Source organism: Rhineura floridana, chromosome 10 (genome assembly GCF_030035675.1).
Source record: "Rhineura floridana isolate rRhiFlo1 chromosome 10, rRhiFlo1.hap2, whole genome shotgun sequence".
Classification (NCBI taxonomy): Eukaryota; Metazoa; Chordata; class Lepidosauria; order Squamata; family Rhineuridae; genus Rhineura; species Rhineura floridana.
Genome location: NC_084489.1, coordinates 28,262,449 through 28,276,767, shown reverse-complemented (window position 1 = coordinate 28,276,767; position 14,319 = coordinate 28,262,449). Strand labels below are relative to the sequence as shown.

The 14,319-nt window shown below is 38.6% G+C and overlaps 1 protein-coding gene across 6 annotated transcripts in view; it reads left to right on the top strand.

The window, feature by feature from the left end:
* The window catches only part of ZCWPW2 (zinc finger CW-type and PWWP domain containing 2), a 55,193-nt gene extending 43,192 nt beyond the window's left edge, over positions 1-12,001 (top strand). For 4 of the 6 annotated variants that reach the window (XM_061586414.1, XM_061586411.1, XM_061586413.1 and 1 more), the window contains exons 8-9: positions 9,787-9,908; positions 11,660-12,001. In XM_061586414.1, the coding sequence (XP_061442398.1) occupies positions 9,787-9,908; positions 11,660-11,833 (296 nt within the window). In that variant the 3' untranslated portion in view covers positions 11,834-12,001. Of the gene's footprint in view, positions 1-1,177; positions 1,340-1,424; positions 1,487-3,898; positions 4,056-9,786; positions 9,909-11,659 lie in introns of those variants that run through there. The other 2 variants (XM_061586415.1, XM_061586416.1) reach the window with 2 other exon arrangements.
* The last annotated feature ends 2,318 nt before the right edge of the window (positions 12,002-14,319 follow it).

Genomic DNA, 14,319 nt, shown 5'->3' with positions numbered 1-14,319 from the left:
CCATTCTTTGGCACCTGACAGAACAGAAACCTTCTCTCTATCTCTACTTCCTATTTATTTATTTATTTACAACATATATATATATATATATATATATGCTTGATTGTAATAAAACCTGTAAGTGGTATACAAAAACAGCATTAACACATTAAAATAATCAATAAAAGACACTTAAAAACAGGTATTTAAAAACATTCAAAGGATAATTAAAAACAATAAAAAGGGATTAAAACACATGTCAGCATTTCACATGCCTGAATAGGTTTGCCTAGGCAAAAATGTTTTAAACAGGTTCTGAAAAGAGTACAGCAAAGGGTAGTTACTACCACATTAAAAGATAGATTTCCTACAAATGGGGAACAACTGTGTCTCACCTGTAACAGTGCCAGTTTCATAGATGGAAGTGGATGAGTGGGCATATGTGGGGTAAGGCAACCCCACAAGTAAGTTGGCTACAGTAGAATGCTTTTTTCAAGTCTGATTTCAGCGGGGAGGGGAGGGGACTTTGTGGGTGCCAGGGAAGGCCTTTGTAAATACATATGTTTTTGTGGGCTATGTTGGTGACCTCTGATCTGGATCACAAATTAGTTCACCTTTAAATGTCATGTAGGTAATTATAAGTGATTCATGATTCTTCAGCACAACTTTTATACTTGTACGTGTGTGTGTAATGTGTAACAGAAGAATGAGTGAAAGAATAGTTGGCAGCAGGGGAGCTTAATAGAATGGAGGGTGGAGTCAAAGTGAGTGATAAAGAGTTGGTTGAGAAAGTTAAGGGAGAGTGGAGGGGTTGAGACAGAGTGAGAGGATTGAATGTGATTAGAGAGTGAAGGCATAAGTAAAAGTCTGGGATTTATGATAGCTGTTAAAAAGGTATGCTAAGTTTAGTATAGTTAAGACTATTTGTTTTATAAAATTACTACTTGTTCTGATCTTTTATAAGTAAATTTTACTGATTTTAAACTGTAGGAATATGATCTGATTTGGGGGGTTCTAGGGGTGGTATCCAATATTCCTGTTCCATCAGTGCAAGAGACTTCTGCTTGTGAAATGGAACTTTCATCTCCTCTCCCCTGCAGCCCCCCCCTCAAAATCAGCTTCAAATTAAGGGGTGTGAAATGCCAGTATCTGAGCACTGAATAATACATTGCTTTTCTAAAGTCCATTTGCTTTTTAGCTGCTGCACTGCCACATCTCCGGTTGGTCAAGACAAGGAGCAATGTTGTTGAAATGGAGGAGGGAGGCAGAGGAATAGTTTCCTGTTGTGTCAGCTGAGACTTACTATCGTGCTGTGTTTTGATCAGGGGAAGGCAAAATAATTTGATAAAATGATGTTATATGCTAGTATATAGGCTGCTTACAAAGGATTTTTCCTAAATCCCAGGGTTTAACCATGATCTTGTTTACATTTTTCCCATTGTCAGCTCAGTCCAAATTCCCTAATATGTTGTCTCAGCTGCTGCAAATCCCAGCCATTTCAGCATTGGCAAGTTCCATTTTAACTTTATTGTATAGTTGCTGCCTAGTGTATCTGAGAAATATGATATCCATTTCCCATACTATTACATTTGTCGATAGGAATGCAAACATACAGATCACAGCAGGTATTACTAGATATTACTTAAAAATATAACCCATCATCTATTTTAAAGTAAAACATGTATAGTTGCATATATTCTGTCTATTTTTTTCTGCTCAGTATCAAGGACTAGATATTAGCTGTTCTCCTGACTGCAGAAACTTTAACAGAAACATGCAGGTGACAGATAAAAGAAAAGAAGGAAAATCCTATATACAAGGTGAAGGATAGTCAGCAGCAGCATTGCTATGATAGCTTACAGATAATAAACTAAACATGATTCAGCAATGTTTATATTGTGGCACACATATACAGTGGTATCTTAGGTTGTGCTATGAGCAGCCTGATAGTAACAAACATTTGAAGAAAGCAAAAGAGAAGCTGTCTCTCCAGAAGTGGTTTAAAATATCAATTTTAAAATATTGTGCTTATTTTTGGGGTGTGTGTGACAGAATTCAGGTAGTGCATTGGAAACGATTCAGAGGTGGAGTTGTGACATGTAGATAAAACATATAGGTAACATAACCTATAGATAATTTCAACTCTGGAGGAAACATATTAACATCATTACATGATCAACTATCAAACAAGCTGCCTAAGAATGAAATTGAACTTTCTTCATAAGTACATAAGAAGAGCTTGCTGGATCAGGCCAGTGGCCCATCAAGTCCAGCATAGAATAGTAGAGTTGGAAGGCACCTATAAGGCCATCAAGTCCAACCCTCTGCTCAATGCATCTTGTTCCCACAGTGGCCACCAGATGCCCATGGGAAGCCAACAAGGAGGACCTGAGTGCAAGAGCACTCTCTCCTCCTGCAGCTTCTGGCAACTAGTTTTAAGAAGCATACTGACTATGGAGGCAGAGCAAGCAATTGTGGCTAGTAGCTACTTCCTTAGATGGTTAAAGAAAACCTTCTATCAGTAATCTGTCAGGGAAATTTTAGGCATGGATATTATGTCTCAGACAGGGGATAGACTGCATGACCTGTGAGTTGAGTTTCCTTCTAATTCTACATACATAAAAAAAGGGAAAGATCTTGTAAATTATTTATAATCATGAATACTATGTAATACATTCTGGATTTTGTAAATACACTTTTCAGTCTTAGTTTCATCCTACAACATGAGTCTTCTGTAATACTCTAAATTAGCACATTATAGATGCTAGTTCATATAGTATCACAAGCAATCTATATTAGTGGGTTCACGCAGTCATTTTACATGGTCATGTTTTACAGACATATTGTATTAACTTCTAGATAGATAGATGGATGATAGTGCAAACAATGCTGGTTAGTGGGGAGTAGATCTTGCAGGTGTGCAGTTACTATCATATTAGAAGGGCAAGACTGGATTATTGTAATAAATCACTTATGCAATCCATCCTATTGCCGTGAGAAATTACCTCATACAGATTCTTTGAGGACACTCTACATTCAAGATAGCTTTTTATTGTGTTACCAAGCATGAGAGCTGTTTTTAAACGGTGTGCGAGAACTTTGCTTAGTACTCTGGTAGCCGTGCTTGCAGCAACAGCAAGAGGCTCCTATAAATGTCTCCTGCTGCCCTTCTTCCTTCTAAACCACAGTGGGAGTATTGAAATGGAAATGGACTGCCTTCAAGTCAATCCTGACCTATGGCTACCCTATAAATAGGGATTTCATGCTAAGCGGTATTCAGAGGGGGTTTACCATTGCCTCCCTCTGAGGCTAGTCCTCCCCAGCTGGCTAGGGCCTGCTCCGTTTGCCACAGCTGCACAAGCTAGCCCTTTCCTTGTCTGCAACTGCCAGCTGGGGGGCAACTGGGCTCCTTGGGACTATGCAGCTTGCCCACGGCTGCACCGGTGGCAGGGCACGTAACCCATGACCCATTCACTGTGGGGGTGATCTTTAGCTGGCTCTTGACACCCAGGAGACACGAGCAGGGATTTGAACTCACAGACTCTGGACTCCCAGCCAGGCTCTCCTCCCCACTGTGCTATACCAGCGAGTAGGAGGAGTATTAGTTAACGTTAAAGCAGACAGAAGTAGCTGCTAGCTACATTTATTAATGTTCAGCTTAGAACCTTCTCCTCTATTTTTCCCATCAGTTCAAGTCAGGATTTTTTTAAAAGAAAAATTGGAACTGCCTGGTGGTGTGTGATTATAATTTGCAGACACCACTTCATCACACCTGTGAATTTTTCTTGAGTTGGCATACATGCTTCCTCGCTTAGAGTTACATTCTGTGACATTTAGAAGCATACAGAGTGGGAGAAAGTCTTCAGAACTTGGAATTTGACAGCACTAATACAGAAGAGTGTTATTTCCTTCATTTTAGAAATGGATGAATAGACTGTGGACTGTAGCAGTGGAGTCTTCAGGAGGTGTCTTTGTCAGGAAGAGGAGAAATGGGTGTACTTGATCAGGGGTTTGGGTTCTATGGGAGCCTGGACTACTTAATTTATTTTTCACATTGTTATCAGTAAATGTTTGCATCACATAACATAATACAACTTTTGCATGGTTTGAATTTTTGAACTGCCTGAAGTTCCTTTTCAACTATCAATATTTTCCTTGCCATTCTGCTTCTGGCTGCTCATTAAAAAAAGCCTTGGTTCACCCCCTGCAGGGGCTGGGCAATTCTTACATCTCAAGCATAACATAATAGCAAAATTTGGCCCAGATGCGCTGAGTGCAGCAGACACACCAGATCTCTTGCAAACCAAAAAAGCCTTCACTTTCTCAAGAAAATTCACTAAGTGCTTATACACATCAGTATGTAACCCCCTAAGCTCCGATCTAGACCCAGTTACGCATAAGTGGAGCAAAGAAGTAGAAGCTCAGCTAACACCTGCACAGTGGGAAAAATCCCTACGCAATATTAAACTAGCAATCCATGGCTTTAGGCTGAGGTTAATCCAACAGAAAATACTCCTCTGGGCCTACTGGAAACCAGCACACCTTAAGCGCAGGGGCACTTCAACTTCAGATGATTGTTGGAGATGCAAACAGCCACAAGCAGATCTAACTCACCTGCTGTGGAACTGCCTACTAGCCAAACCCTTCTGGAACGAAGTACAGGCTACAAGTAACTTGGGGCTGATTCATACGGGAGGTAAACTTTGGATTAAAGGTGCAGCTTTTTCCATCGCGATAGATTTGCAAGGTTTACACTACCTTCCAATCCGCTGGTTTCAAGTCACATATGGAAAGGTTTAGTATCGCTGTCACATCTTCTGTCACAGCGCTCACACAGTGCTCGGGACAGTCACTCCAGGCCAGAACTTGCCTTTCTCTTTTGCCATATAAAACCAATGATTATTCCCCTCCTCCTGCTGCTCTGCCTGTTCTCTCTCCCCTCCTTTCCCCTCAGCCTTGCCTAGAAAGCAAAATCTTAACTGTGGGTCCCACCCTGAAGTTTCCCTTTTCTCTTTTGGTTATTGCTGATCTCTGGGAAAAGAACAGGTGATGGGGGGTGAGAGAGAGATCAGCATGTGCATGTGTGCAGCTGCCAAAGTTGTTAGTTGTTATGCACACTGGACTGCCCCATTTCTATCATGCCAGGGCATTGATGCTGCCACCGCTACACCCCCCCTCCCTGTCTTCACAACCCAACGTTCCCTTCCTTCTTGCAGATCGGCGGTACTGTGTGGGAAAATCACGGGTAGTTCAGCTTCACTTTTGCAAAGCCCGAGGGGGGTTGATGGAGAGAGTTTGAACAGGAATGAAGAAAGGCAGTTTACTGGGTGAGAAAAGGGCAAAATAAAGGAGGGCTGCAGCAGTTCAAGAGCAGTCAGTAAGAAGTTGCTTGTTGAGCCACAGGAAGCAAAATGGAATTCATTGAGAGTTTAGTGGACGGAGAAAGGGGAGTATCTGAAAGTGACGATCCATCCCTCAGCAAAAAACATTGGAGCAAAGCACCTATATGCAGTAACACTTCTTGCATTTTCCCCGGATTGGTTTAATGCAGATTTAAAGGGAAAAAACTGCATCCTAGCTTCTCTTTGCCTGCAACATTATGCGAACCGTGGGAATTAAACAGGGATGCAAGTAGCATCCATCTCACAGTAAATCACTGTGTGAATGGGCCCTTGGTTCTGGACAAATCCTTATTAATAGTAGACACCAACACAGTAACCGCAACATTCCTGCCATTAGGTGGCTATCAAAAGGACAGGAAGGATGGTTTCCCCGAGGCATGCTAACAGCAAAAGGAATTGTCCTTCAACCTTGGAAAGCCCAGACCATACCAAGCACAGAGAACGGGATACAATAGCTTCTACAACTAACTGTCTACGAGGAAATTCTGCTTTATAAACTACACAATAAATTCCAAGGGATTTGGAGCACCTTTTTGGAAATCTTCACTGAGTAAAACCTACAGTTGGAAGAAGAAGGAGACGAGTGCAGAGGCAGAAATGTCTCCAACTCAACAGTTGTTAATTTGGGATGCCAGCAGAACATTGGCACTCATTTATCTTAACCCTTATCTGAGCATATGAACCTGACCACTGCATAACATATCAAACTGAATATCAGAAATGAAAATGTATGTAAAGAAAAAGAAAATTGCATGAGGACGAAGGGGAATGGGTGGAAAGAAACAACTTTTATTTTAATAATGTGAAAACCCTAATAACCTACACATAAAAAGCCTTGTTTCAAGTATTATGCCTAGAAATAAAGGGTGCCTTCCAGCTTCATTAAAAGCCATGAGAATTTTGCTGTTGATTTCCATAGGATTTGGATTGTGTCCCCTAGGGGAGGGAAATATTGTATAGGAAAAAGCTTAAATGAATTTCTGCATATATAAATGGCCTTTAGATATAGTTGGGGTTTTCTGTCTTCTGCGTGTATAGTTCAGAAGGAATCTAGATGGAAAAGCTATTAAGCAGTGGATAGCAGGAGAGCTGCAGTATGGGGACAACTTTCTCTTCAATAGTTGGAATTGACAGATGGATTTAAAAGGAGACAAAGTTCCATTCTTATAGTGAAAAAGTTGTGAACCACTTCTTCAGTACAGGGCCAGTGTGATTGTGGTGTCAAAGAATTTGCATGAAAAAAAATAACCAGAAACAGATTTTTTACATTTCCATCAAAAAGAACATATGACCTATAATTCTTAATTCATAGGTAAATAGACCCCAAACAATACCTGGATACACTTGTACACACTGAATTAACTAATGTGACTAATTGTCCATAGAGGTTAACACAATAAGTATCAGCTGAATAAGTAAAAAAAATGCCCTTTCAGTGTAAAGCCTGCTATCAGCAGCTTCTGGGAGTGCCATGCAGTAAATTGACTAGATATCTTAAACATCTAAAGCTCTCCTAAATTAAATTTAAAGAGTGATATCAGTGAAAATTGCTTTGGATTGTATTTAACCCTAACTGTAAGGCTTTATTTGATGATTAATTAGCTGTGACATCCAGGAGCACAACTGAGACTTTCTATTTCAACTACTAAAGGTGCATAAAATAATTGTCTATCCTTAGATTAATTTCTTTGGTTTACTTATTTTTATCTCAAATATAGTTGCATTCTAAAATTTTCTAAAGCTATTTGTATTATACTGGGAAATGAGAACATTGTTTACATTAAATACACTGAACATTGTTATCAGTTCACCTCATTTGAGACCAAAATCTGGAAAGTAAAGAGATTCTAATGATACTGGAAGGAAAAACAGATGAAAGGGAAAGACATCTAGTGGAGATGTTGATAGATTCCTGTCTCTATCTTTTTTTTTTTTTTAAATCACCATATTTACACATTAGAAGGCAGATGTAAACAAGACAAGAATAAAAATTAGAATTATAATAGATCAAACATACAGGGTTAGATTCAGACTAACAGCACAAAAAATGGGCAAGATCCAACATAGCATGAGTGGGTGTCCACTAGCACATTGGGGTTTATCTGTCCTGCTCTTCTCCTTCCATCCCCCCACATGGCTCTAAAATCTGTTCTGGAAAGTTGGGCACCTTTGTGGGTTGGGCCACAGTGGGTGGAGGGGAGCAACCAGAAGTGCCATTGTGATAAAGGAGACTATAAGTGGGTGGACATAATTGAATCTCACCCATTTCATGATCAAAAGTATGTCCCAATATGTTCAGTAGGGCTTGCTCCCTTGTAAGTGTTTTTAGGATTGAAGCCTAAGTTAGTTGAGCTTAATTCCCCTTCAAATCAAAGGGACAACATATTCATGATTAAGTCATATTCAATAGGAACTAAATTCAGCTAACAGATCTCGATCCTACCCACAGTTATTGTATGTAAAACAATGGTTATATCTATTGGAGTCTGGTATATATTGCAATGAAGTGCAGAAATGAGTAATCTGGTAAGACTGATTAAAGAATAAAGAATCTTAAGGTTTATTACTACTGGGATATAAAGCCATTCTGACTACTGTCATACCTATGGCCATGACAGAGTCTTCACTCACACACACTAACTAGGAGGGAGATGAAGGGAGGAAAGCTCCAGAAAAACAATCTAGCAACAAGTGGTTTTAAAGAAGGCATCAGTGAGGAAAGAGTATCTTGGCTTTCTGTAAATTGCCCCCCACTAGTTCAGGTTACTTATTATAAACGTTGGTGCTTTACTCCCAAAAGTATTTAGTGTTAATCATATTCCAAGTAGATTCATTGAAATTAGGGTTGCCAGGTTCTTGGCCTGAGACTGATCCTGTGTCTTTAGGAGAAGATAAAGTCAGCCAAGTGCAGGTGTTCTTTCAACTCTGTAATGGGAAAAACCACAAGGTGGAATTCTCCCTTCCCCCTCCACAACTTTTAAAGATACAGAAGATCTCTTGGTTGCCAGGCCTGGCCTCCAAGAGGTCTTCTGTATCTTTAAAAGTTGTGGAGGGGGAAGGGAGAATTCCACCTTGTGGTTTTTCCCATTACAGCGTTGCCAGAACACCTGCACTTGGCTGACTTTCTCTTCTCCTAAAGACACAGGATCAGTCTCAGGCCATGGACCTAGCAACCCTAATTGAAATTAATGGACATGACTAACTTAGGTTCATTAATTTCAATGGGTGCACTCTGTGTAGAATTTAGTTGGATACAATCCAATTGTTTTTCCAGTAGTTAATGAAAGAATGCCAATTTATTTATTTATTTTTACTGGTTTTATACAAAATTATGGAGGGTTATCAGCATATTGATATCATCAGAGTCTGGTTCGGGGTTTGTCCCAAGTACAGTTCTTCATAGGTTCCCATGGGTTGAAGGTGATATGAATGTAAGTCTTGATGTTGAAGCATATTCAAATTTATACCAAACATTTTGAAATTTTTTCAGCCTCTGTTCCTTTTTTTGGGGGGAGGGATAATCTTATAAGTAAGATTTTCCATGAGAAAAAGTATGACTGTATCATCTTGAATGCAATTAATTTTACAGAAAATATGTATTCCTAATTTGTGTTCATTCATGCTCAGGATGTTATCTATTCTCCAATACTTTGTGTACAGTATTCTAACTGTTTAATTATGTATGCAGTCATTTGACAATGGGTCAATGGAAGGGTGTTTTTTGTATAATTTAGTAAAATTAATATTTGGACTAACTGTACAATACATCTAATCATTCTGTTTATTGCTATTCTGATAACAGCCCCAAACTTACTTGTTATTGGTAAGTCAGCCAAATATGACAAGTTCTCATTTCTTGTTTACATTTGCAACAAATAGGATTGTAATTATTCCTAGTAATTTTTATCTTTCCAATCTGCATTCTATTTTAACCAAATCTGTTGGAATCATATTGTTCATTAACTTAACTTTGACATCAGTGCAACAATTTAATCTAACTAATTTGCTTCAACTGGTTTGTGAGTTGAGCTGTATATTATATCTCTTGCAGTGCAATCCTAACTATGTCTATTCAGAAGTAAGCTGTATTGAATTCAGTGGGGCCTACTCCCAGGTAAATTGGGTTAGGATTGTGCCCTTAAACTGATACGTAATTGGTACAAATAGAGCTGTCAGTAGAAGCCAGTTAAAGTTATTCTAGATTTACCCCAGTGAAAGCAATTACAGCATTTTGTTGCATATGATTAATATCATATGGAAGACTCTTCTTTTTCTAGGTAGAATAATGCTATTTGCCTCTTTCACTTAACGCCTGTAGTCTAAGTAGTTGACTAAGCAATAAATAGCATTATATTAATATAAAAGTATATTAAAGCTAAATTATTAATATTATTGTTTTTATTAGTTGTTTCTGAGACAGAAATTATACTAAAAGATTTGGACCAAATTATCAAGCATATTGCAGCCCCCTCCAGCCCATCTTTTGCATCATTTGTGGATGGAGAGAACAATCATGTGAGGGAAGAGGTATATCAATTATTCATAGCTTCTCTACTAACTGCTAATGATTGGAAAAATCACTTTAGTAGCATTCTTATTTTTGGCTAAGAAACAGAATTTGAAGTATTTACTAAGCCTATAATGTATTTACAAAAATATTCACACCAGATTTTAAAGGGTTGTATATTAGGGAATTATAATACTGTTTGAAGAATAAAATTGTTAAAGGCATATGCCCTTCAATAAGTAGAAGTACATGGATCTAACAAGACCATTTTTGAAATTAATGTTTATCGCTGGGATCCCAGACCAGGGAAGCTGCATCCACTGATAACCTTGTTATTATTTGTATTGCACATATCTGCATCCAAACAGGCAAAACAGCTGCCATTCTAATAATAATCTGCCAAGTTCCATATTTTTTAAAAGGACAGACTATCCGATAAAGGAGCGTACAGCGTTCTGAGAATTTTTATTTCTTTATTTTTAAGGAGGAGGGAGGGAAGAATACTATGTAAAGTAAATTACTGCTACTACTACAGTATAATTCCTGAACATTTTCCAGATATACTAGAGAACAAACAAGTAATATTATACTTATTTATATAATTATGTCGTATTTTAGAAACTTTAGCCTAGTGCATACATTCAAAAGCTACTGTTTAGCAACTTTAACCTAATGCATGCGACACATTCTGTTTCTAAGAAAGCACAATAAATGTAAATTGTATCCTAGGTCACTGATTGGTTTAAGATAATGAACCAAGCAAACATGGTACCAATTCACTGAAATTTGGTTTGAAAGTTGCTTGCAGTTCTTACAAAGACAGAAATGTGGCAATCTGAAATTAGATTTTTTTATTTGTTTCTTTATTACATTTGTATACCACTTTCCAGCAAAGCCCACAATTCTAACTTTCTTGCCATTCATCCATCCAGTATTCTGAAGTAGAAAATGAGATGAGGGAAGGAATTATCTTCATTTTCTATTGACCTGCAATAACCCACATTAGGTTATCCAACAGTATGAATGTATTACAGTCATGACTGTATGTACGTTTTGAATGTATGTACAGTTGACTTGTTTTTACAAGTTCTTGAATCTTTCAGTCGAAATAGTCTTTGAAGTCTGTTCCCATAATAGTTTTGTGCAATATTTAAAATAGCATCCAGTTTTTCTAAAAAAACAAAAATAAAGACAGAATTAATTTTATCTGTTTCTGTATGGAGTGTACAAATGGACCCACATTTTAAGGAACATAGGAAGCTGCCTTATACCAGGTCAGACCATTGATCTATGTAGCTCAGTGTTGTTGACAATGGCTGGCACAGCAACTCTTCATGGTTTCAGGCAGAAGTCCTTCTAGGGCCTACTTGGACATGGCGGGTATTGAACCTGGGACCTTTTGCATGCATATCACTGAGCTGTGGCCCTCCCTCAGTTTTTTTCCTGTAAATTTTACAGGTATAGTCATTTGGAGATTGATTTACCTTAAGACCAAAATTAGGAAGCAATGACCCTCATCCAGCACTAGTTGGTTACAACTATTGTTGTGCAAGAAGTAGAATTTCTGGATAGGAGTCCAAAGCCCCATCTGCATCAGAAGATATTACTAGGTGATTTTTCAGATGTGCTGTACTAGATATACATCTGCATTCAGATTGACTATCCATATGTAAGCCTGTTTCTGTTGGTAGATCTCTCTTGATGCATCAGGTGAAGATCTTCTGTTGCAATATTGTATTTAACATTAGAATATGAATATTTTTTCTTCTAGGTAGCTAACTGCTGCTTGCAGTTAACTGAAAAAAGGCCAATGGAAATCAGCACCCAAGAGGACTGTATTATAATTGATGGAAAAGCTTTCAAGGCTGGAGAGTGCATTGAGAGCATAACAGACAGGTTTAAGGAAATAGATTCTTTAATGGCTGAATTCCAAGACAGCTTGTAGCACTGATAAGAAAGAACCTATTATACTATTTACAGCTTTAGAGTGCATTCTTTTTCACATATATAGGGAGTTCCTTAACAGCAGTTCAACAATGTAGTTAGTGTGAAGTTAGACTCAGTTTAACAGATTTGTTTGCTTTGTTCATTGATAAAATTGCTACAAAACTTAGTCTGTGTTCAGATTAAAAAGTGGATTTAATAGCAAAGTCATGCACTTTTTTATTTTTCTTTTCCTGACAGATACATATTTTCACTGGCTTTAAGCAAATTGTAGATCTCTAAAAATCAGAATGAAATAAAAAGCGAACTTTTTACTTATTCTCACTTAGAATTGTGATATTCTAAGTATCTATTGTATTTCTGAGGCTTTCCAAAATGTGAGTTATTTACAACTCTTCAAGCAATCATTTAAGAAAGTCTTAAAGGAATCTTAACTGGGAATTTCAGTTTTATACCCAGAGCTTGGAATATTACTGTAAAAAGTAATAAATTACAATTACTGTTACATGGCCCCCAAAACTAATACATTACCATTACAATTGCTCTGAAAGGAACTGATTACCATGACGCGAAAGTAATCACTACAATTACACTTGACTCGCAGAGCTTGGAAAAGTTACTTTTTTGAACTACAACTCCCATCAGCCCTAGGCAACATGGCCACTGGATTAGGCTGATGGGAGCTGTAGTTCAAAAAAGTAACTTTTCCAAGCTCTGCACTTGAGTTACTTTTTAAAAAATGGAGTGCTTACAAGGTTGAGGACCTTGGCTGCTGCACATCTAAGTAGCCTAAAACAACATTAAAAATAAACACAGATTTTTTTAATCCATAGGATTAACAGAATGGCATAACAAAATCTCACATCCACCCCCCACCCCTACCCCAACAGTGGCAATACCCCAACACATGTATACTTTTCACTCAAAATCAAATTTTACATTTGAAATTCTGCTTTTACAATACATTTCTGTTATGTTTCATCTTTGCTCAAAGAGCACGTCAGACAAAGAATGTCTTTTTAGAGTCATCACATTGTCACAGGTACGGAACAGGCATACTACTGCGGTGCTTGAAGGCATGCCTGTATTGTGCTGCAATAAACACTATTGTGCTCAAAAAACAAATGTTTAAACACATTTTGATCAATATGGCAGTCTCCTATCATCAAAGAAAAATGCAAACTTTAGTACTTGTCTTCGTCATTTTTTCTGTCAACAGCATAACTCAGAGGTTACTTAATCCTGTACATACTTACCTCGGAGTAAGTCCCATTGCACTCATCGGGTAGACGCGTAGGAGGGAGATTTTTTAATTTGCACAAAAGAACTTCCAGGGAATACCTTCCTCAGAAGACGAAGACGCATCCCAGTTGTTAGGAAGCAAGGAAGGGCAGGAAAGAAAACTGGAAGCAACAGCTGTTTAGGACCCTGGCTGCTTGCTGCTGCAACTTCTGCCTGCCCCTTGCTCACCCCAAAGCCCCAGCTGTGAGGACGCTTTTGGCTCTGCTGCTTACTCTCTCAGGCTAGTGAGAGACGGCAGCTAGTGAGCAGTGGTGGTCTTGCGTCTTTCCACTGCTAAGAGGGGAAGAGAGGAGGACGGGAGGGAGGCAGCAGCCACCACTCACAGCTTTGTGCACCAAACCACGTGCAACCCCCCCCCCCATTTTCTCTCAGCCAGCAAGAATAGTCTCTCTCACTCAACCTCTTCTTAGACCCGACCGTGCCACAAAGCAAACATTTTCCCATGGGGTGCAAAAAAGTTAAAACACTGCAAATGCAGCAAAGTAGCCAGGGAGGGCTACTCCCTCGCAACAAGTGCAAATACAGTGTTCACACACACACACACACATATCATCATCGCTCACCTCCATAGTTCATGTCCATTCTCCTGCTACCTCATTGCCCTCCAGCTCCTTCTCCTTCCACTACATAACAAAAGTTTTCTCCACTCCACCCCTCCGTCTCACTCTCCACCTCCTCCCTCGTCATCTCCTAAACACCCACAGAGCACAAGGGAAGAGTGTCGCTGAGCAGAAGCATGTGATTTTCATCCATGAATCAAGAGGAGCAGAATGCTTCCCCTGCTCCCCCCCCCCCAGTAACGCTAAAACAATGCTGGATACATTACAATTACAGCTTGGAAGTAATAAAATTACTCCTCATTTTATTATAATCAAAATGTGCAGAAATTACCCACACATTCTTTAAAAAGTAATAAAATTACAAGTAATTTGTTTTTTCTAGCGAATTACTTCCAAGCTCTGTTTATACCTTAACTACATGACTTTCTTAGCATGAACCACTGATGGATCAGACATTTATTCCACATATATAATTACAGTTGGGGTGTATTCAGTGGAATTTATCTGTAAACAACTCAGCCATAGAGACTGAATACTTTGTCTAAAGATACTTCCTCTCATACGTGGCAGTCATATTTTGCCTTTTGAATAGATGCTAAAAGATTCACAGGGATAATAGTGGCAT